Source organism: Papio anubis, chromosome 20 (assembly GCF_008728515.1).
Source record: "Papio anubis isolate 15944 chromosome 20, Panubis1.0, whole genome shotgun sequence".
Lineage (NCBI taxonomy): Eukaryota > Metazoa > Chordata > Mammalia > Primates > Cercopithecidae > Papio > Papio anubis.
Genome location: NC_044995.1, coordinates 3,816,224 through 3,836,845, shown reverse-complemented (window position 1 = coordinate 3,836,845; position 20,622 = coordinate 3,816,224). Strand labels below are relative to the sequence as shown.

Genomic DNA, 20,622 nt, shown 5'->3' with positions numbered 1-20,622 from the left:
CCGAGATTGCACCACTGCACTCCAGCCTGGGCAACAGGGCAAGACCCCATCTCAAAAAAGAAAAGAAAATTTTTTAAATGATGAAAAAGTATTCTAATGGACAGGAGGCTTGAAAGAATGTATCAGGGCCGGGCGCAGTGGCTTACACCTGTAATCCCAGCACTTTGGGAGGCCGAGGTGGGTGGATCATCTGAAGTCAGGAGTTCGAGACCAGCCTGGCCGACATGGTGAAACCCCGTCTCTACTAAAAATACAAAAATTAGCCAGGCATGGTGACAGGCAGCTGTAATCCCAGCTACTCCAGACACTGAGGCAAGAGAATCACTTGAACCCGGGAGATGAAGGTTGCAGTGAGCTGAGTACACACCACTGCACTCCAGCCTGGGCAACAAGAGCGAAACACTGAAAAAGAAAAAAAAAAAAAAAGAAGGAAGGGAAGGAAAGGAAGGAAGGGAGGAAAGGAGGGAGGGAGGAAGGGGGAGAGAGAGAGAGATTGCAAGAGAGAAAGAGAGAAAGAAAGAAAGAGTTATCACAGATTTAGTTCCAAGCAACAGATGCCACCTCAGGGGCAGAAAGGGAATTTATTGAGAGGAGTTGGGGTCGCTCACAGAATCCCAGGAGTGAACTGGGGAATCAGGATTGGAAAGTGAGCAGGAAGGATCCTGGCAGCTGGCCAGCAATGGTAACCCAGCCACAGTGACACCACAGAACCGGTCTGATGAGGCCATGCTGGTGATGGCCACTGGACACTGTAGTTGTCTCGCTGCCTCTGCTGCCCCAGAAATAGGATATGGCTGCTCTTCTCATTCACTGTTGCTGGTAATAAATCACTTAACAACTTAGCCGCAAATGACAGCAATCATTGCATTAAGTCTCACGGTTGTTGTGGGCTGGAATTTGAAGAAAGGTGTGGCTGGTTTGTTTGGCTCAGGATGCAAACAAACGGTGCAATCAGTGATGCTGGCCGCAGGGTGGCTGGTGGGCATCTCTCTGTGGTCTTAGGGCCTCCCCCACCATGTGGTCTCTGCACTAGCCAGGTTGGGCTTCCCCACAGCATGGCTGCCTCAAGGTAGTCAGACTTTATATGGCCGCTGAAGACCTAGGCAGAACCTGCATGGCCTTTTCTAGCTCATTTTGGGAGTTCCGCAACTTCACTTCAGCTGAATTCTGTTGGTTGCATGCAAGTCACCAGACTACGCAGATTTGAGAGGAGGGTGCCATAGACCCCCACCTCTTGATGGAAAGAGTATCAAGCTCTGATTGTAGAAACACATGTGGGATGAAAGAGACTGTTGCAACATGGTGAAACCCCATTTCTACAAAAGAAAAAAAAAATTGGCCGGGCGCGGTGGCTCAAGCCTGTAATCCCAGCACTTTGGGAGGCCGAGACGGGCGGATCACGAGGTCAGGAGATCGAGACCATCCTGGCTAACACGGTGAAACCCCATCTCTACTAAAAAATACAAAAAACTAGCTGGGCGCGGTGGCGGGCGCCTGTAGTCCCAGCTACTCGGGAGGCTGAGGCAGGAGAATGGCGTGAACCCGGGAGGCAGAGCTTGCAGTGAGCCGAGATCCAGCCACTGCACTCCAGCCTGGGCGACAGAGCCAGACTCCGTCTCAAAAAAAAAAAAAAAAAAAAAGAAAAAAAAAATTAACTAGGAGTGGTGGCGCACACCTGTACTCACAGCTACCCAGGAGGCTGAGGTGAGAGGATCACTTGAGCCCTGGAGGACGAAGCTGCAGTGAGCCATGATCATGCCATTGCACTCCAACCTGGGTGACAGAGCAAGACCCTGTCTCAAAAAGAAAAAAGAAAGAGAGTGTTGTAGCCGTCTTTGGAAAATAGAATCTGTCCCAGCTGCCATGTGTGGCTGGAAGAGATGGCCAATTCCTGATATTCAAAAGTGTGGAAGGATTTGCCAAGTGTGGAAGGATTTGCCAAGCTTAAGTCACCTTAGCTCCAACAGATGCAGGAAAGCAAACATCCATTCTTGTTGGCTTCAACAGACAGTAGGCTTTCAGACAGTAGGAATTTCCTTAAATGTGGGAAGGGACTGCACATGCTAGGTAATCCTTCCCCAAAAATATCTACTATAGCCTGCTCCTTTGGGGTTTTTTTGTTGTTGTTGTTGTGTTTTGTTTTTGAGACAAGGTCTCACTCTTTCACCCAGGCTGGAGTGCAGTAGCACGATCTTGGTTCATTGCAGCCTTGACCTCCCCAATTCAAGCGATCATCCCACCTCAGCCTCCCAAGTAGCTGGGACTACAGGCACACACATCCACACCCTGTTAATATGTATTTTCTGTGGAGACAGGGTTTCACCAGGTTGCCCAGGCTGGTCCCAAATTCCTAGGTTCAAGCAATCCGCCTGCCTCAGCCTCCCAAAGTGCTGGGATTGCAGGTATGAGCCACTTTACCTGGCTTTGAATGTTCAATATCAATAGACCCTTTGCAGAAGTTCTTATCGAAACTCTCCCTGCACAACCATCTCTCGTTGTACAATCAAAAACGCATTCACGCTGCCACCCAAGACAAAAAATTTCAATAGTTCCATTTTCCAGATCTGAGACTGGAATCAGGGAAGAACCATTCCCCTCCAAATGTGTCATTCTCCCCACATTCCACAAGCTGTGAGCTAGTTTTAAGGTTAGTAATCACACGCAAGCCGGGCACTGTGGCTCCCGCCTGTAATCCCAACATTTTGGGAGGCTGAGACTGGTGGATCATCTGAGGTAAGGGGTTCGAAACCAGCCTGGCCAACATGGCGGAACCCTGTCTGTACTAAAAATACAAAATTAGCCAGGCGTGGTGGTGTATGCTTGTAATCCCAGCTACTTGGGAGGCTGAGGCAGGAGAATCGCTTGAACCTGGGAGGTGGAGGTTGCCGTGAGCCAAGATCGTGCCATTGCACTCCAGCCTGGGCAACAAGAGTGAAACTCCGTCTCAAAAACAATGAAAAGGTAAGTCTGGCCAACCGTGGTGGCCCACACCTGTAATCCCAGCACCCTGGGAGGCCGAGGCAGGAGGATTGCTTAAGCTCAGAGTTTCAGAAAACATAAGCCTTGTTACTTAAAATATATGAGGATATACACCTGCGACAGCATGGATGGAATTAGAACTTTTTTTTCTTTTGTTTCTTTTTTTTTTTTTTTTGAGACAGAGTCTCGCTCGTCGCCCAGGCTGGAGTGCAGTGGCCTGGGTTCACGCCATTCTCCTGCCTCAGCCTCCCGAGTAGCTGGGACTACAGGTGCCCGCCACCACGCCGGGCTAATTTTTTGTATTTTTATAGAGACGGGATTTCACCATGTTAGCCAGGATGGTCTTGATCTCCTGACCTCGTGATCCACCCGCCTCGCCTCCCAAAGTGCTGGGATTACAGGCGTGAGCCACCGCGCCTGGCATTTTTGGGTTTTTTTTGAGACCTAGTCTCGCTCTGTCACCCAGGCTGGGGTACAGTAGCGCAATCTAAGCACACTGCAACCTCCACCTCCTAGGTTCAAGCAAATCTCCTGCCTCAGCCTCCTGAGTAGCTGGGATTATAGGCGCGCGCCACCATGTCTGGCTAATTTTTGTATTTTTAGTAGAGACGAGGTTTCACCATGTTAGCCAGGCTGGTCTCAAACTCCTGATCTCGCGATCCGCCCATCTCGGCCCCCCAAAATGCTGGGATTACAGGCATGAGCCACCATGCCCAGCCTTAGAACTTTATTTAATTCAGTCCACAAATATTTACTCATCTCCTCTTCATGCCAAGCACTGTTCTAGACACTGGAGATAACAGTGGTGAACAAAAGAAAGTTACTGTTCTCTTGCACTTTAAATTCTGGACAAGATTAACAATAACAAATAACTAACTATAATTTATCTGACAGCAATAAATGCTACCAAGGAAAATGTAAGATAAGAGAAATAAGGAATGGCTGATATAAAAGGAGTTGCCATTATATCTTATTTTATTTTATTTTATTTTTATTTTTATTTTATTTGAGACAGGGTCTCACTCTGTCACCTAAACTGGAGTGCAGTGGCACAATCACGGCTCACTGCAGCTCTGACCCCCCCTGGCTCAAGCAATCCTCACACCTCAGCGTCCCGTTTAGCTGGGACTACAGGCATGCACCACCACGCCCAGTTAATTTTTTGTTGTTGTTGCTTTTTTTTAAGACAAAGTCTCGCTCTTGTCCCCCAGGCTGGAGTACAATGGCGCAATCTCGGCTCACTGCAACCTCCGCCTCCTGGGTTCAAGCAATTCTCCTGCCTCAACCTCCCGAGTAACTGGGATTACAGGCACCTGCCACAACGGCTGGTTAATTTTTGTATTTTAAGTAGAGAGGGGGTTTCACCATGTTGGCCAGGCTGATCTCGAACTCCTGACCTCAGGTGATCCACCCACCTCGGCCTCCCAGAGTGCTGGGATTATAGGCGTGAGCCACCATGCCCGGCCATTTTTGTATTTTTTGTAGAGACCGGGTTTCGCTATGTTGCCCAAGCTGGTCTCAAACTCCCGGGCTCAAGCAGTCCTCCCGCCTCAGGCTCCCAAATTGCTGGGATTACAGACATGAGTCCCTGCGGCTGACCTGGACCTCAGCTTTTACCCTAAGTGAGGCAGAAGTCATGGGACAACCCTGGGGCAGAAGAGTGACATGAGTTGACTCATATTTAAAAGGAATCCCTCAGGCTGTTTTGTGAGAATAAATTACAGGTGACAAAGGCAGATGATGGTACAAGACTAGTTTCTGCAAGTCTCCAAGGAGCCATGGCTGCTGTTTTGGTGTTTCTGACTTTTCTCCTTCATACACGTGCCATAGAGTTCTCCTCCCTCACTTAGAACCTCAGATGGTTAGGTTTTTTCTTTCTTTTTTTTTTTTTTTTTTTTTTTTGAGACAGAATTTCACTCTTGTTGCCCAGGCTGGAGTGCAGTGGCAAGAGATCAGCTCACTGCAACCTCCACCTCCCGGATTCGAGTCATTCTCCTGCCTCAACCTCCCGAGTAGCTGAGATTACAGGCGCACGCCATCATGCCTGGCTAATTTTGTATTTTTAGTAGAGATGCAGTTTCACCACGTTGGTCAGGCTGGTCTCGAACTCCTGACCTCAGGTGATCCACCCACCTCGGCCTCCCAAAGTACTGGGATTACAGGCGTGAGCCACTGTGCCCAACCTCAGCTGTCTGGGTTCTTGAGGGAGGTGGAAGAGGTGGATGGCTGCTGAGAGGGCATGTACCAGGGTCCTGCCCAAGCAGAAGGTGCACAGGCCAGGGACAGAAGAGCTAAGGAGTGTGTGTCGGTGCTCACAGTGTGTGAGCTTGACAGCAGCCGGGACTGTCTTGGAGTGCTGCCGCATTCCCCATGAGTGAGTTTGTATTGTGTATCCTGGGATGCTCCGGTGTGGGTGGAATCTGCACGTGAGCTTGTGTGCCTTGCAAACCTTCCCTGAGCACCTGCACTGTGTCTGGTCTTGTGCTGGGTGGGGTACCCAGGGGAGGGGCCCTTAGCTCACCACAGTGATCAAGACATCCCTGGTCCTGCCCTGCACTCACAGGCTCACAGTCCCCAGCCAGGGACCCTCAGAGCATGCAGGGCTGAGGTTGGGGAGCCCAGAGGGGGAATCTGACCCAGCCAGGGAAGGCAGAGGGGACTTCCTGGAGGAGGGGATGGTACAGGTAATCCTAAAGGTAATCTTTTCCGATGTAACAGTTGCTCCCTAGGATGGACGCAGTGGCTCATGCCTGTAATCCCAGCACTTTAGAAGGCGGGAGGATCACTTGAGCCCAAGAGTTGGAGACCAGCCTTGGCAACATAGTAATACCCTGTTTCTATTACCAAAAAAAAAAAAAAAAAAAATACAAAAATTAGCTGGACATCATAGCACAAGCCTGTAGTCCCAGCTACTTGGGAGGCTGAAGTGGAAGGATCACTTGAGCCAAGGCGGTCGAGGTTTCAGTGAGCTATGATTGCGCCACTGCACTCCAGCCTGGGTGACAGAGCGAGACCCTCTCAAAAAAAAAACAAAAAAACAAAACAAAAAAGAAACACGTTGCTCTCCTGTGTGACCAATACATAAAGTAACCTTGACCAGTCTAATAACTCCCAGGCTGACCTGTAATCCAAGCCTTCTCTGTGTATCGGAGCAGGCAAAGCCCAGATCCAGGGCTACCCCAACCCCCAGGCTAATGAGAAGCCTGGGGAACCTCTCCCAGTGTGGCCAGTGACCCCCCCCCCTCCCACGTTCTGACCACTGTCCCGAGCAACTAGTGACATCTAGTGGGGGGTTTTGTCCCAGTCTGACCTGGCCTATAGGGGCCTTGGGCGGTCGGACCTGGGACCCACCCTTCCTAGCAGTGGCTGGACTCCTCCGCCTTCCCGCAGGTGCCCTGGCTTCTTCCCCTGCCCTCCTCACCTGCTCTGGCCAGCCTGACTCCTCCCCTCCCCACAAGGTTGGGAGGGAATGAAGGAGAGAGCGGGAAGGAGGAAGGGAGGGTGGCATTCCTGGGATTCCCTGGACAGGGGGAAGAGTGGGAGGGCCTTCCACGGGTAAGCAAGCGAGAGGGCACCCCGTACCCCACCCCCAGCCCCATTATCGAAGCGGTCTAGGAGGAACTGGATTTGAAGACCATTGAAGATAAAAGATTAAACTGGTTGATTCCAGGCTACTGGTCAGACGAGGAAAGCAGCCCAGAGCACTGACCACAGGGGAAAACGTCTCCGGGCATCCTGGGAACAGCTGCTGGGGGCCACTGGTCAGGCTGCGGGGGTCACTGGTTGGACTGGGAGAGGCCAGTGCAGGCCACTCAGACGGCACACTTGGGGCCATTAGTTACACTGGGAGAGGCCATCGCAGGCCACCGGTTGCAGTGGGGTCGGCTGGTTAAAATCGACAATGCCAGCCTAGGCTGCTGGTCACAGTGGGGACGAGTCCCCAGGGCCCCTGGTCAGAATAACGGGGAGAGGGTCCGCGATTGCCTGGTGAGATCCCAGCTCGGGTCACCGGCTACACTGGTCCATCAGGCCTCCCCGCTGCGGGCGCTGGTCAGTAAGCCTGGACAGTCCTGGGCTTGGGGGCGGAGGAGCCCCGAGCCTGGCCCCGTGCACTGGGAGGTCCCCTCCGGGCAGTGGGAGGTCCTGGCCCCGCGCCCGGGCTTGGTGGGGACGAGGGGGGCCTGGAGGGCGGGGCGGGGCGGGGCTGCCGGGGGCGGGGCCTCTAGCTCCCAGCCCCGCTGCGGCCGAGCTGCAGCCGGGGCTCAGTCGCCGCCGCCGCCGTGAACATGGAGCCCCCGGACGCACCGGCCCGGACGCGCGGGGCCCCGCGGCTGCTGTTGCTCGCAGTCCTGCTGGCTGCGCACCGAGGTATGGCTCGGGCTGAGGGCAAGGTGGGACTCGGGGGAGGCCCCTGGGGACCCCGGGAAAGCAAAGAGAAAGGGCTTTACCCTGACCCCAGGAAGCAAAATGTGGGGACCCCAAGAAGGAGGAATATGGGAGTGTTGGAAGGTACACCTTCCAGTGAGAGATCTGGGGACAGCCAGGCAAGAGAGCTGGGGATACCCAGGCGGTGGATCAGAGACAACTAGAGAAGTCAGCCCCCTTTCCACTCAGCACCCTGGAATCTGCGTCCCACCTGCCTCCTTCCTCAGACCCTGGAATTTGGGCCCCCAGCCCTCTTTCCTCAGACCCAGGAGTCCAGGCCTCCAGGGGCTAGAATGGCTTCCCCCAGGGCACAGAGGATCAAAACCCCAGGGCTTCCTCCCTCAAAGGTTCTCAAGTTTTAAGAGGTCCAGGGACCCCTTAGAGAAGCGAGGACCATGTTTCCCCACACCAGCGATCCGTACATATTTAGGAGTTTCCAGAGTCCAGTATAAAGAACCTGCCTCCCTCAGGAAAGGGCTGGAGCACCAGCCCTGGGCAGTGACAGTGGAACAAAGTGTTTCCAAGTGACAGGCCCTCTTCCTGGGGCCTCAGCTACATTTACGCACCTGCATGGGCATGGCGATAGAAGGAGAGGAGGCCCTGGGTGGGGGGCTGGGGACAGAGGGACAGAGAGATGAGAGAGATTGGGGAAGAGAGAGGACCTCTCTGCCTCCACTTGCTGTCTGCAGCTCAGACCCAGCCTTAGGCACCAGCCTGGCCCCCATTACCCCTCCCTGGGGACAAGCTGGGGCCAGAGGTGAGTGCCTGGGAATCCAGGCCCCTGGCACACTCATGGTCAGTAGTGGGTCCCCAGGGGTGGGGCTGGGCCAGATTGAGCGGAGAAGGGAAGGGAGTATCTAAGAAGCACTGAGAGCTGATGCCAGGATGCCAGACCAGAGGGTGAGGGAGGGTGGTGGTTTTTCTACAAGAACTACTCCACCCAGGCCCCAGCCTCCTCTTCCCTCTGATCCCAGGAGTCCAGGCACTCAGCTTCCCAAGATCCTGGGCCTCAACCTTATCCTGTTGCGCGATGACTCACCTTATATCCCGTTTGCTGTTGTATCAAACGGAGAGGGGGGCCAAGAGGCGGTTGGGGGCTCTGGCTCCAGGCCGGGCAGGTCTCAGCCAGCCTGTCCCTCCCACATTCCTGAAACCTGCCCAGCCCTGTCCCCCCTCACCACCCCCACACACCTATCCCGCCTAAGCTCCGGGCCCAGCCGCAGCCCACACCCCAGCCCCTCACTCATGGGAAAGAGGAAGAGACCCAGGGACTGAACGGTGCAGGTGCAGAGAGAGAGGCAGAGACAGGGACAGAGATGAAGACCCAAGAGGAGAGACACACGCAGAGGTGGAGACAGGGATGGAGAGAGACATTTATCCATCATCATGGAGGTGGCCCTGCCCAGGGTGCTGGAGGCAAATGACTGAGCCAGGCCTGGCCCTGCCCTGGGGGGTGGCATGTGCTCTGTTGGGAGAAGCAAGGGCCGGTGCAGTATTACCCCAGGGCCCTGTGCAGCCCAGAGGAGGAGCCCTGAGCTCTGCAAGTGCAGGGAGGGTTGGATTTGAGACCCAGAGATGCAGGGAGAAGGGATGGAGGGCGAAAGGATCTCAGGGAGGAGGGGCTGGGGGCCTGGACTCCTGGGTCTGAGGGAGGAGGGGCTGGGGGCCTGGACTCCGGGGTCTGAGGGAGAAGGGGCTGGGAACCTGGACTCCAGGGTCTGAGGGAAGAGGGGCTGGGGGCCTGGACTTCTGGATCTGAGGGAGGAGGAGCTGGGGGACTGGACTCCTGGGTCTGAGGGAGGAGGGGACAGGGGCCCAGACTCCTGGATCTGAGGAAGGAGGAGCTGGAACCTGGACTCCTGGGTCTGAGGGAGGAGGGGCTGGGACCTGAACGCTTGGGTCCTGGGGGAGACAGAACCCTGTCTGGAGGGCTCTTCCTGTTGGTGTGGTGGACAACAGCTCAGATGCCCTCTTGCAGATGCCCAGGCAGAGGTGCGCTTGTCTGTGCCACCGCTGGTGGAGGTGATGCGAGGAAAGTCTGTCATTCTGAACTGCACCCCTACGGGAGCCCATGACCATTATGTGCTGGAATGGTTCCTTGTGAGTGCTTGGGGCTGGGGGGCCTGGAGTCAGGGCACAGCAGGGCAGCAAAGGTTCATTCTCTCATCAGTGCCTAAGGTCTGTAGAGATCCACCAAGCCACACCCCTTGTTACAGATGGGGTCACTGAGTCCCACTGAGGAGAAGGGATTTGCAAGGTGCCCCATGTCTGGGCACAGCTGAGTCTAGAATGACGTTGACCTGCTCTGGACTGTGGGCTCTTGAGAGAGAGAACAGAGACAGACACCAAGAAAGCAGGAGAGGCTGGGTGCGGTGGCTCATGCCCGTAATCCCAGCACTTTAGGAGGCCCAGGCGGGTGGATCACCTGAGGTCAGGAGTTCGAGACCAGCTTGGCCAACATGGCGAAACCCCGTCTCTACAAAAATACAATAAAAAATACGGTAGTCCCAGCTACCCAGGAGGCTGAGATAGGAGAATCGCTTGAACTTGGGAGGCGGAGGTTGCAGTGAGCCAAGATCGTGCCACTGCACTCCACCCTGGGGAAAAAGAGCGAAACTCCATCTCAAAAAGAAAAAGAAAAAAAGAAAGCAGGAGACTCGAGGGGTCAGGGAGGACTAACGAGGAGAGAAGGCTAGGCGCAGTGGCTCACACCTGTAATCCCAACACTTTGGGAGGCCTTGGTGGGTGGATCACAAGGTCAAGAGATCAAGACCGTCCTGACTAACATGGTGAAACCCTGTCTCTACTAAAAATACAAAAATTAGCCGGGCGTGGTGGTGCGTGCCTGTAGTCCCAGCTACTCGGGAGGCTGAGGCAGGAGAATCGCTTGAACCTGGGAGGCGGAGGTTGCAGTGAACCGAGATCGCGCCACTGCACTCCAGCCTGGTGACTTGTCTCTCTCTGCTTGAGAGACAAGCGGAGAGGGAGAGATGGGGAGGAAGAGGGATGGGACTGGAATGAGATGGAGAAAAGGAGACAGGAAAAATCAAGAACTGATAGGGAATAGGGGCAGAAGGTGGAGAGGGACAGAGGGACAGAGGGACCAGGGAAACCCATAACAAGAGGAAAAGAGGCAGAGCCAGGAGCTGCAGAGAGAAAGGGCCCAGAGAGAGAGAGAGAGAGAGACTGAGGAGCGCTGGGACACCAGGAGCTGAGACACTCCCGTGTGCCCGCAGACCGACCGCTCGGGAGCTCGCCCCCGCCTGGCCTCCGCCGAGATGCAGGGCTCTGAGCTCCAGGTCACAATGCACGACACCCGGGGCCGCAGTCCCCCATACCAGCTGGACTCCCAGGGGAGCCTGGTACTGGCTGAAGCCCAGGTGGGCGACGAGCGAGACTACGTGTGCGTGGTGAGGGCAGGGGCGGCAGGCACTGCTGAGGCCACTGCACGGCTCAACGTGTTTGGTAAGTGTCCACAGACATCCCCCGAAGGGAGGCAGGCAGGGAGGGGCACAGGGCAGGGGCTTCTGACGTGAACATCTTTTTCACAGCAAAGCCAGAGGCCACTGAGGTCTCCCCCAACAAAGGGACACTATCTGTGATGGAGGACTCTGCCCAGGAGGTACCTCTCGGGTGGACCTTGGTCCCAGGGTCCTGGAGGAGGAGAAAACAGGGCCCTGGACTCCTGGGTCTGAGGGAGGAGGGGCTGGGGACCCCTGGGTAATGAAGGATGATGGGCAAGGCCCGGCAAGGTGGCTCATGCCTCTCATCCCAGCATTTTGGGAGGCAGAGGCAGGCAGATCACCTGAGGTCAGGAGTTCCAGACCAGCCTGGCCAACATAACGAAACCCTGTCTCTACTAAAGATACAAAAGTTAGCCAGGCACGGTGGTGTGCAACTGTAATCCCAGCTACTCAGGAGGCTGAGGCATGAGAATCACTTGAATCCGGAAGGCAGAGGCTACAGTGAGCTAAGATCACACCACTGCACTCCAGCCTGGGCCACAGAGCGAGACTCCATCTCAAAAAAAAAAAGAAAAGAAAAGAAAAAGAAAGGAAAAAAAAAGGAGGGGCAGAGGGGGAAGACTCCTGTGTCCTGGGAAGGAGAGAGCTGGGGGACCCAGAATCCTTAGTCCCTGGAGGATGGTGCTGGAGGCCTGAACTCTTTAGTCTGAGGAGTCGGGGACTAGGAATTCAGACTCCTGGGTCCTGGGAGAGTCAGGAGTTAGGAGCCCGGCTCCTGAGTCTGAGTGGCAAGAACTGCTGAGAGAGGAGCCCCGACTTCAGAGTCCCAGCTCCAAACCCAGGGCCACACCTGTGTCTGCCTCAGATCGCCACTTGCAACAGCCGGAATGGGAACCCGGTCCCCAAGATCACGTGGTATCGCAACGGGCAGCGCCTGGAGGTGCCCGTAGAGATGAACCCAAGTGAGCAGCGCAGGAGCTCGGCGGGATGTGGGCTGGGGTGGGTGGCGGGACTGGGGCCTGGCTGACTGCCACCTCCCCTAATCTCTCTCAGAGGGCTATATGACCAGCCGCACAGTCCGGGAGGCCTCGGGCCTGCTGTCCCTCACCAGCACTCTCTACCTGCGGCTCCGCAAGGATGACCGAGATGCCAGCTTCCACTGTGCTGCCCACTACAGCCTGCCCAAGGGCCGCCACGGCCGCCTGGACAGCCCCACCTTCCACCTCACCCTGCACTGTGAGTCTGTGCTGGCCTTTGACCTCTGACCTCAGGCTCCACACCTCATAAGGCCTGACCCTCCACCTGGTGGCCTCACACTCCCCTGTGACCCTCCACCTCCCTACTTCATGCTAAAAAAATGTGCTAGTGCTGGCCGCTGACTTCTGACCTCAATTGGTCACACAAGCGCCATCATGACCTCTGACCTCCAACCTCCACTTAGCACCCTGGACCCCGTGGAGTTTAGGACTAAATGGTGCTTTACACTCTCTCACACTGAATCAGGTCCCCCTATGACATCTGGCTCCAAGTCTCACACTGACCTGTCGCCCATACGGACCTCTGACCCTTGACCTATACTCACAGTTTATTTCAACCTCTGAACTCTGGCACTTTGCCTCAGAATAAGTGTGAGCCTGAGGCTTGAAACCTATGACCCCTAACCTTTGACCCGCCATAGCCCTCTACTGGGATGCAGGACTGACCCCTTGTCTGTCCTCTAGCCTTGACCCTTCCCCTGATCACGATTCCCATCTCCCTGCCCTTCCCTTAGATCCAACGGAGCACGTGCAGTTCTGGTTGGGCAGCCCATCCACTCCAGCAGGCTGGGTACGCGAGGGTGACACTGTCCAGCTGCTCTGCCGAGGGGACGGCAGCCCCAGCCCGGAGTATACGCTTTTCCGCCTTCAGGTGACCCACCCAAGGGTCCCTCTGGGATCCACCCCCCAGCCCCTGACCTCCATGACCTACTAACCTGCATAACTTCTAATGTGGGACCTGGGAGGCCCCTGGCTTAGTCACCACCTGATCTGGTGGCCCACGAACTAAAAGGACCTCTGACCCCTGATTTGAGAGAGTCAGGACTTAGCATGCCACCTGACTTGACGAACCCTGACCACTGATTCTGGCTTAGCATGACACTAATCTGGTGGCTTCTGACCTAGCATAAGCCTGCTGAACTAGGGTGGCTTCTGAGCCTGGTTCCTCGTCCCCTGTCTCCCAGGATGAGCAGGAGAAAGTGCTGAATGCGAATTTCGAGGGGAACTTGACCCTGGAGGGAGTGACCAGGGGCCAGAGCGGGACCTACGGCTGCAGAGTGGAGGATTACGACGCAGCAGATGATGTGCAGCTCTCCAAGACGCTGGAGCTGCGTGTGGCCTGTGAGAGCCCTGGGGGAAGGGGCAGGCAGGAGGGGCCCTGGCATCAGTGCCTCTGCACCCTCCTCCCCACAGCCCTGAAGTTGCTCTGTCATCCCAAACAGTCTGCCTTCAACCCTTTCTCTGCACTTCTTGTGTTTTGGGGTTTTGTTTTGTTTTGTTTTTTCAGACGGAGTCTCGCTTTTGCCGCCTAGGCTGGAGTGCAATGGCACAATCTTGGCTCACTGCAACCTCCACTTCCCGGGTTCAAGCAATTCTCCTGATTCAGCCTCCCAAGTAGCTGGGACTACAGGCATGCGCCACCACACCCAGCTAATTTTTTGTACTTAGTAGAGATGGGGTTTCACCATGTTGGTCAGGCTGGTCTTGAACTCCAGGCCTCAGGTGATCCACCCGCCTCAGCCTCCCAAAGTGCTGGGATTACAGGTATGAGCCACTGCACCCGGCCTTTCTCTGCATTTCTGTGGTGTTTGTCCTGGTTCTCCGAGCACCTGCCTCCATCCCCTCTAATCTGTCCTACACGAGGCAGCTAGAGAGACCAGAGAGCTCTCTTTTTTAATTTCTTCTAATATTTTTTTTTTTAGAAATAGGATCTCGCTCTGTTATCCAGGCTCAAGTGCAGTGCCATGATCACAGCTCACCACAGCCTTGACCTCCTGGGCTCAAGTGATTCTCCCGCCTCAGCCTCCCAAGTAGCTGAGACCACAGGTGCTCCACCACACCTGGCTAAATTTTTTTTTTTTTTTTTTCCCCAGAGACAGGACCTGGCTTGCTGTGTTACCCAGGCTGGTCTTGAACTCCTCATGAGATCCTCCTGCCTTGCTCTCCCAAAGTGCTGGGATTACAGGAGTGAGCCACCGCATCTGGTCAAGAGCTCTTTCCGTAGCACAAACTTGACCCTCCTCTGCTCAGAATCTGCCATGGCTCCCCAGTACCCTTGGGAGAGAGCCCAGGTGTCTCACCATAGCCTTCGAGGCCCACCTGGCCAGCTTCACCATTAGCTGATCCTTCTCCCCAGTCAAGGCTATCTCCTCATCACCCCCCAGGCTCCTCTGGTTCCCACCTTCACTGCCCATCCTCCCCTACCATCTGTTTCTAACCAATCCCTTGAATCCCAGGCTTCTAAGAACACTTTTCAGTTCACTTTTATCCAGACCCTGGGGAAAGGCTGTATTCTCCCTTAGCACTTCTTGCATATCCCTTCCTGGGGTAGACCCTGCGCCAGATGCTGGGAACACGTCTGTGAACAAGACAGGCCACCGCTGTTACTTCAGTAGGGGAGACAGATGGTAAATGCTAACAGAGCCCTTTCAGTAACAATAGTGTGTCTACAGGTGATACCACCAGTGAGAGAGAGCGGGAGAGGGGATTATTTTAGGTGGCGGGTGTTGCAGTCTGCTTTCCTGGGAAGCACATTCTGATTTGGATGTTTTCAGGCAAGAAGTTTATGGGAAGTACCCCGGGATCCACACCTCTTGGATCTAGGGAGGTAAAGGAAGCAAGATTTAGCAAGATTTAGAAGTTGGACTGAAGTCTAAAGAAGGCCTCGGGCTAGGTGCAGTGGTTCATGCCTGTAATTCCAGCACTTTGAGAGGCCGAGGCAGGAGAATTGTTTGAGCCCAGGAGTTCGAGGCCAGCCTGGGCAACAGAGGGAGACCCCATTTGTATTAAAAAAAAAAAATTAAAAATGAGCCAGGCATAGCGGCACACTCCTGTAGTCCCAGCTACTCAGACGCCCAGGTGGGAGGATCGCTTGAGTCTGGGAGGTTGAGATTGCAGTCAGCCAAGATTGTGCCACTGCACTCCAGCCTGAGTGACAGAAAAAGACCCCGTCTCTGGAAAAATAAAAACAAAAAAGTAGGCCGGGCGCCGTGGCTCATGCCTGTAATCCCGACACCTTGGGAGGCCGAGGTGAGTGGATCACCTGAGGTCAGGAGTTAGAGACCAGCCTGGCCAACATGGTGAAATCCCCTCTCTACCAAAAGTTAGCCGGGTGTGGTGGCAGGCGCCTGTAATCCCAGCTTCTCAGGAGCCTGAGGCAGGAGAATCACTTGAACCCAGGAGGCGGAGGTTGCAGTGAACCGAGATCATGCCATTGCACTCCAGCCTGGGCGACAGTGAGACTCTTGTCTCAAAAAAAAAAAAAAAGAAAGAAAGAAAGAGGGCCCTTGGTCAGCCCCACGGGGCACTTGGAATCCAGGATGGCCCTTCACAGTTGTCCCCAGTTGGGGTGAGGGGGCTGGGCCTTAATAACCCCTACATCAACCAGTCCTCAGAGGTGTGCTGGCCTTAGGCAAGGGGCTCTCAGCAGCTGAGGCAGTTCCCAGAGAGGGCTGACAGCTGCGGGCTGACAGCTGTCATCCTTCTCAGCAGCTGGTGGAATAAGTCTTTCCATGCTGTAGGAAAGATCTGGGTGTCCAAAATAGGGTAGGTCAGGGAAGCCTCTGAGAAGAGATATTTGAGTGAGAAACCAGAGTGGACTCAGAAACGCAGAGAACGGCCAGGCACGGTGGCTCACACCTGTAATCCCAGCACTTTGGGAGGCCGAGTCAGGTGGATCATCTGAGGTCAGGAGTTTGAGACCAGCCTGGCCAACATGGTGAAACACATCTCTACTAAAAATACAAAAATTAGCCAGGCATGGTGGCTGGCGCCTGTAATCCCAGCTACCCAGGAGACTGAGGCAGGAGAATCTGGGAGGTGGAGTTTGAAGTGAGCTGAGATTGTGCCACTGAACTCCAGCCTGGGTGACAGAGCAAGATTCTGTCTCAAAGAAAAAAAGAAAAAAGAAAAGAAACGCAGAGAGCTATAAAAAGAACACTGCAGACGGAGTGAGCAAGTGCAAAGGCCCTGGGGCAGGCCCCAACTTGGTCTGCTCAAGAAAAACAGCAAGACAACAGGGTAGCTGGGAGCACAGGAGGAGTGGGGGAGAGTGGGAGATGGTTCAAGAGGTGGGTGAGGGCCAGATCAGGCAGCATCTTTTAGGTACCCTCAAAAAGTTTGGCCTGGATGCCAAGAGTATTGGGGAGCCACTGCAGAGTTTTATGCAGAGGGGAGGGATGACCAGTGGATTTTTTTTTTTTTTTTTTTTTTTTTTTTTGAGTCAGAGTCTCACTCTGTCACCCAGGCTGGAGTGCAATGGCACAATCTCGGCTCACTGCAACCTCTACCTCCCGGGTTCAAGCAATTCTCCTGCCTCAGCCTCCCCAGTAGCTGGGACTACAGGCACACGCCACCATGTCCAGCTAACTTTGATTTTTAGTAGAGACGGGGTTTCACCATGTTGACCAGGCTGGTCTCGAACTCCTGACATCAGGTGGTGCACACATCTCAACATCCCAAAGTGCTGGGATTACAGGCATGAGCCACCGCGCCCAGCCTGACCAGTGGGTGTTTTAAAGAGATCCCTCTGGCTGCTCAGTGGAGGATGAACGAGAGGGAGGAGCAGGCTAGTGAAGAGGTGGTCGGGACAGTCAAACCTGGGGCCAGAGATGGAAGGAGGCAAGAGGATCCGTCCTGAGAGCAGACCAGATAAAGACCTGCTGAGGCCAGGAGCAGGGGCTCACACCTGTGATCCCAGCGCTTTGGGAGGTCAAGACAGAGGATCACTTGAGGCCAGGAGTTTGAGACCAGCCTGGCCAACATAGCAACACCTTGTCTCTATTCAAAAACAGAACAGAACAAAACAAAACTTTGCAGAAAAGATGTTTGGGTGTAACAGGGAGGTGACCCCAAGGGTTGGGGTTTGAGCAAAAGGTTTGGGTGCTAAAGTCACAGAAGGGACACCTTCCACACCTAAGGTTATTCGTTAACCTTGGGCTCAGATGTCAGCTCTGAAGAAAAGTCATTGACTTGGGCATGTATTTTGGGGTTAGACTGCTAGATTTTTGGTTGGAGAGCCTGGATGGGAGAATGGAGATTTCATGGAGATGGGGTAAGCCAGGAGGAATACTTGCTGTTCTCTGCTTCCAACTGTTCATTCATATTTGCACCCCCAGTGGCCCCTGGAGAGCCCCTAATTGAGTGGGTGGGGGTCTGTGAAGAGTGACAGACTGTCCCCCACTGCAGATCTGGACCCCCTGGAGCTCAGCGAGGGGAAGGTGCTTTCCTTACCTCTAAACAGCAGTGCAGTCGTGAACTGCTCTGTGCACGGCCTGCCCACCCCCGCCCTACGCTGGACCAAGGTGAGAGGGAAAGGAGCCCCCTCGGGCCCCACACTTGCACCCTCCTCTCTCCCCTCGCTCCTCGCCGTCTCACAGAGTCCTCCTCCTCCTCTGCCCTCCCCAGGACTCCACTCCCCTGGGCGATGGCCCCATGCTGTCACTCAGTTCTATCACCTTCGATTCCAATGGCACCTACATATGTGAGGCCTCCCTGCCCACAGTCCCGGTCCTCAGCCGCACCCAGAACTTCACGCTGCTGGTCCAAGGTTCAGGGGGCAGGGAGGGGGTGGGCTTGGATGGGGACAGTGTGGGGTGTGGGACCTGGACAAACAGGACGAGTCCCTGAGTCCTTGGCTGGGGGCTCCGTCTTCTGCTGGATTCCTCTCTTCTCTCTCTCCCTCCTCTCCCTTCACTTTCTTCCCATCCCCACCACCCACAGGCTTGCCAGAGCTAAGGGCAGCGGAAATAGAGCCCAAGGCAGACGGCAGCTGGAGGGAAGGAGATGAAGTCACGCTCATCTGCTCCACCCGCGGCCAGCCAGAGCCCAAACTCAGCTGGAGCCAACTGGGGGGCAGCGTAAGGGACCTTCCTCTCCACCCTGAGCCCCCTCTCACTCATCCAAGTATTGCATCCTCCTTTTCACTTCCTGGGAGACTGGACGTCTTTCACCTCTGCCCTCACCCCCACCCCTTGACCCCACCAGCCGGGGTCTGATCGGAGCCTCCACAGCCCGCAGAGCCAATCCCCGGACGGCAGGGTTGGGTGAGCAGCTCTCTGACCCTGAAAGTGACCAGTGCCCTGAGCCGCGATGGCATCTCCTGTGAAGCCTCCAACCCCCACGGGAACAAGCGCCACGTCTTCCACTTCGGCACCGGTGAGTGACTGAGGTGGTGGCAGAGGAGCCGGGCGTGGGGCAGACAGAGCTCATTGCCTGACCCGTGCCTCTCTCCATCCTGTCCCTGCAGTGAGCCCCCAGACCTCCCAGGCTGGAGTGGCCGTCATGGCCGTGGCCGTCAGCGTGGGCCTCCTGCTCCTCGTCGTTGCTGTCTTCTACTGCATGAGACGCAAAGGAGGACCTGGCTGCCGCCGGCGGCGGGAGAAGGGGGCTCCGTGAGTGGCCTGCTATCTGCAATGACCACCATAGTTTAACCCCATCCCTACCCTCAACCCCAAGCTCAACCCATAACCAAGTTCAACCACATCTTATTCTCCACCCTACATCCCACCACATCCACCTCCATCCCCAATCCATGCTCATCCCCAGCTACAACCCAACCCAGATTAATCCACAGCCATCCCCAACCCATCCTTACCCCAACTACAGCCCCAAACCCAACCCAGACTAATCCACAGCCATCCCCAACCCATCCTTACACCCAACTACAGCCCCAAACCCAACCCAGACTAATCCACAGCCATCCCCAACCCATCCTTACCCCAACTACAGCCCCAAACCCAACCCAGACTAATCCACAGCCATCCCCAACCCATCCTTACCCCAACTACAGCCCCAAACCCAACCCAGAGCCTTTCCGAATCGATCTCGAAAGTAATTATACATTCTTTCGGGATTTTCTTTGTTTCGGAAATGAGCCTTTTGTTCGACCGATTCTGAGCCTCGGGATCTCGACCTGATTTTATTTTATAGTCTTAATTATTCCCGACGAATTTTGTTTTGATCTCTCATCTCTTCCTTTAATCTCTAGCTCACACCGGATTATCTCTTTGGCTTTACTCGTGACCGAAAGTCGACCACGATACGATTCAGTTTCTTTTACTTAGCGCATTTCTCTTTAATTCTGATCTCACGATCCTAAAAGCATCCATCGAGAAACCCTTATCTCTCGACTACTTTGTCCCCATTCCTGACTCCAAATCCAACCCCTAAGCCTCCCCAAGCCCCTCCTCATCTAACCTTGTCTCCAGCCCCAACCACATGGCCATCCTCACCTCCAATCCGTAACCATCCCAGACTGATCCTAAAACCAACTCCAGCTCCATTCCCATCTCCAACCCCAATAGCTTCTGCATCCCCGTGCCCAAGCCTAACCCCAGTGCCATTACCAGCCCCTACCCTATCCCCATGCCACCCCCACCCAGCACACCCCCATCTTCGCCTCCATCCCCAGCCGCATCCTAGCCCCACCCACCCCCATCCTCAGTTCTTCCCCCTGCCGGTGTGTGCACCTCCAACACTACGCCTCCGCCCGATGCCTCTTCCCCCCAGGCCACCAGGGGAGCCAGAGCTGAGCCACTCAGGGTCGGAGAGGCCAGAGCAGACCGGCCTTCTCATGGGAGGTGCCTCCGGAGGAGCCAGGGGTGGCAGCGGGGGCTTCAGAGACGAGGTGGGTGAGGGCCTGGGCACCCTGGTGAGAGGGACCTGCTGGGCAGTGGAGCACGCTCATGGGCACAGGCTGACCTCTCCATCCACTCCCCAGTGCTGAGCCAAGAACCTCCTAGAGGCTGTCCCTGGACCTGGAGCTGCAGGCATCAGAGAACCAGCCTTACTCACGCCGCAACCACCCCCGCCTTCCCTCTTCCCTCTCCCTGCCCAGCCCTCCCTTCCTGCCTCTGCCGGCAAAGCAGGGACTCACAGCGGCTGCCTGCCTCCGGGAGGGAAGAAGAGGGAGGGGGGTGGGTGGGAGGGGGCCTTCCTTCAGGGAATGTGACTCTCCCAGGCCCCAGAATAGCTCCTGGACCCAAGCCCAGGGCCAGGCCTGGGACAAGGCTCTGAGGGTCGGCTGGCCGGGGCTATTTTTACCTCCCGCCTCCCTTGCTGGTCCCCCCACCTGACGTCTTGCTGCAGAGTCTGACACTGGATTCACCCCCCACCCTGCCCCTGGTCCCGCTCCTGCCCCCACCCTACCTCCACCCGACCCCATCATCTGTGGACACTGGAGTCTGGAATAAATGCTGTTTGTCACATCAACACTATCCTGTGGCCAGAGCTTCCTCTGGGAGTAGGGAAGGGAAGGGCGATGCAGGTGATTCCCCCCTCTCAGCTGCCCCCACGTCCACCCCCTTGCAAGACCTTGGAAGAAGTCTGATGTCATGGAGAAAGAAATGAGACAGGGCTGGGCACCGTGGTTCATTCTCGTAATCTCAGTGGTGGTGGCTCATGTCCGTAATCCCAGTACTTTAAGAGGCTGACACTGGAGGGTGACTTCAGGCCAAGAGTTAAAGACCAGCCTGGGCAACAGATCGAGACCCCATCGC

General features: G+C 55.3%; 1 protein-coding gene across 1 annotated transcript; it reads left to right on the top strand.

Annotated features, from left to right (window-relative positions):
* The first annotated feature begins 7,205 nt into the window (after positions 1-7,205).
* BCAM (basal cell adhesion molecule (Lutheran blood group)) lies at positions 7,206-20,340 on the top strand. Its single transcript, XM_003915692.2, has 15 exons — positions 7,206-7,347; positions 9,383-9,504; positions 10,641-10,869; positions 10,956-11,026; positions 11,734-11,830; positions 11,922-12,104; positions 12,640-12,776; positions 13,090-13,246; positions 17,312-17,427; positions 17,531-17,672; positions 17,846-17,982; positions 18,136-18,280; positions 18,372-18,516; positions 19,634-19,751; positions 19,845-20,340. The coding sequence occupies exons 1-15, from the start codon at positions 7,266-7,268 to the stop codon at positions 19,848-19,850; spliced, it is 1,887 nt and encodes a 628-aa protein (XP_003915741.1). The 5' UTR covers positions 7,206-7,265; the 3' UTR covers positions 19,851-20,340.
* The last annotated feature ends 282 nt before the right edge of the window (positions 20,341-20,622 follow it).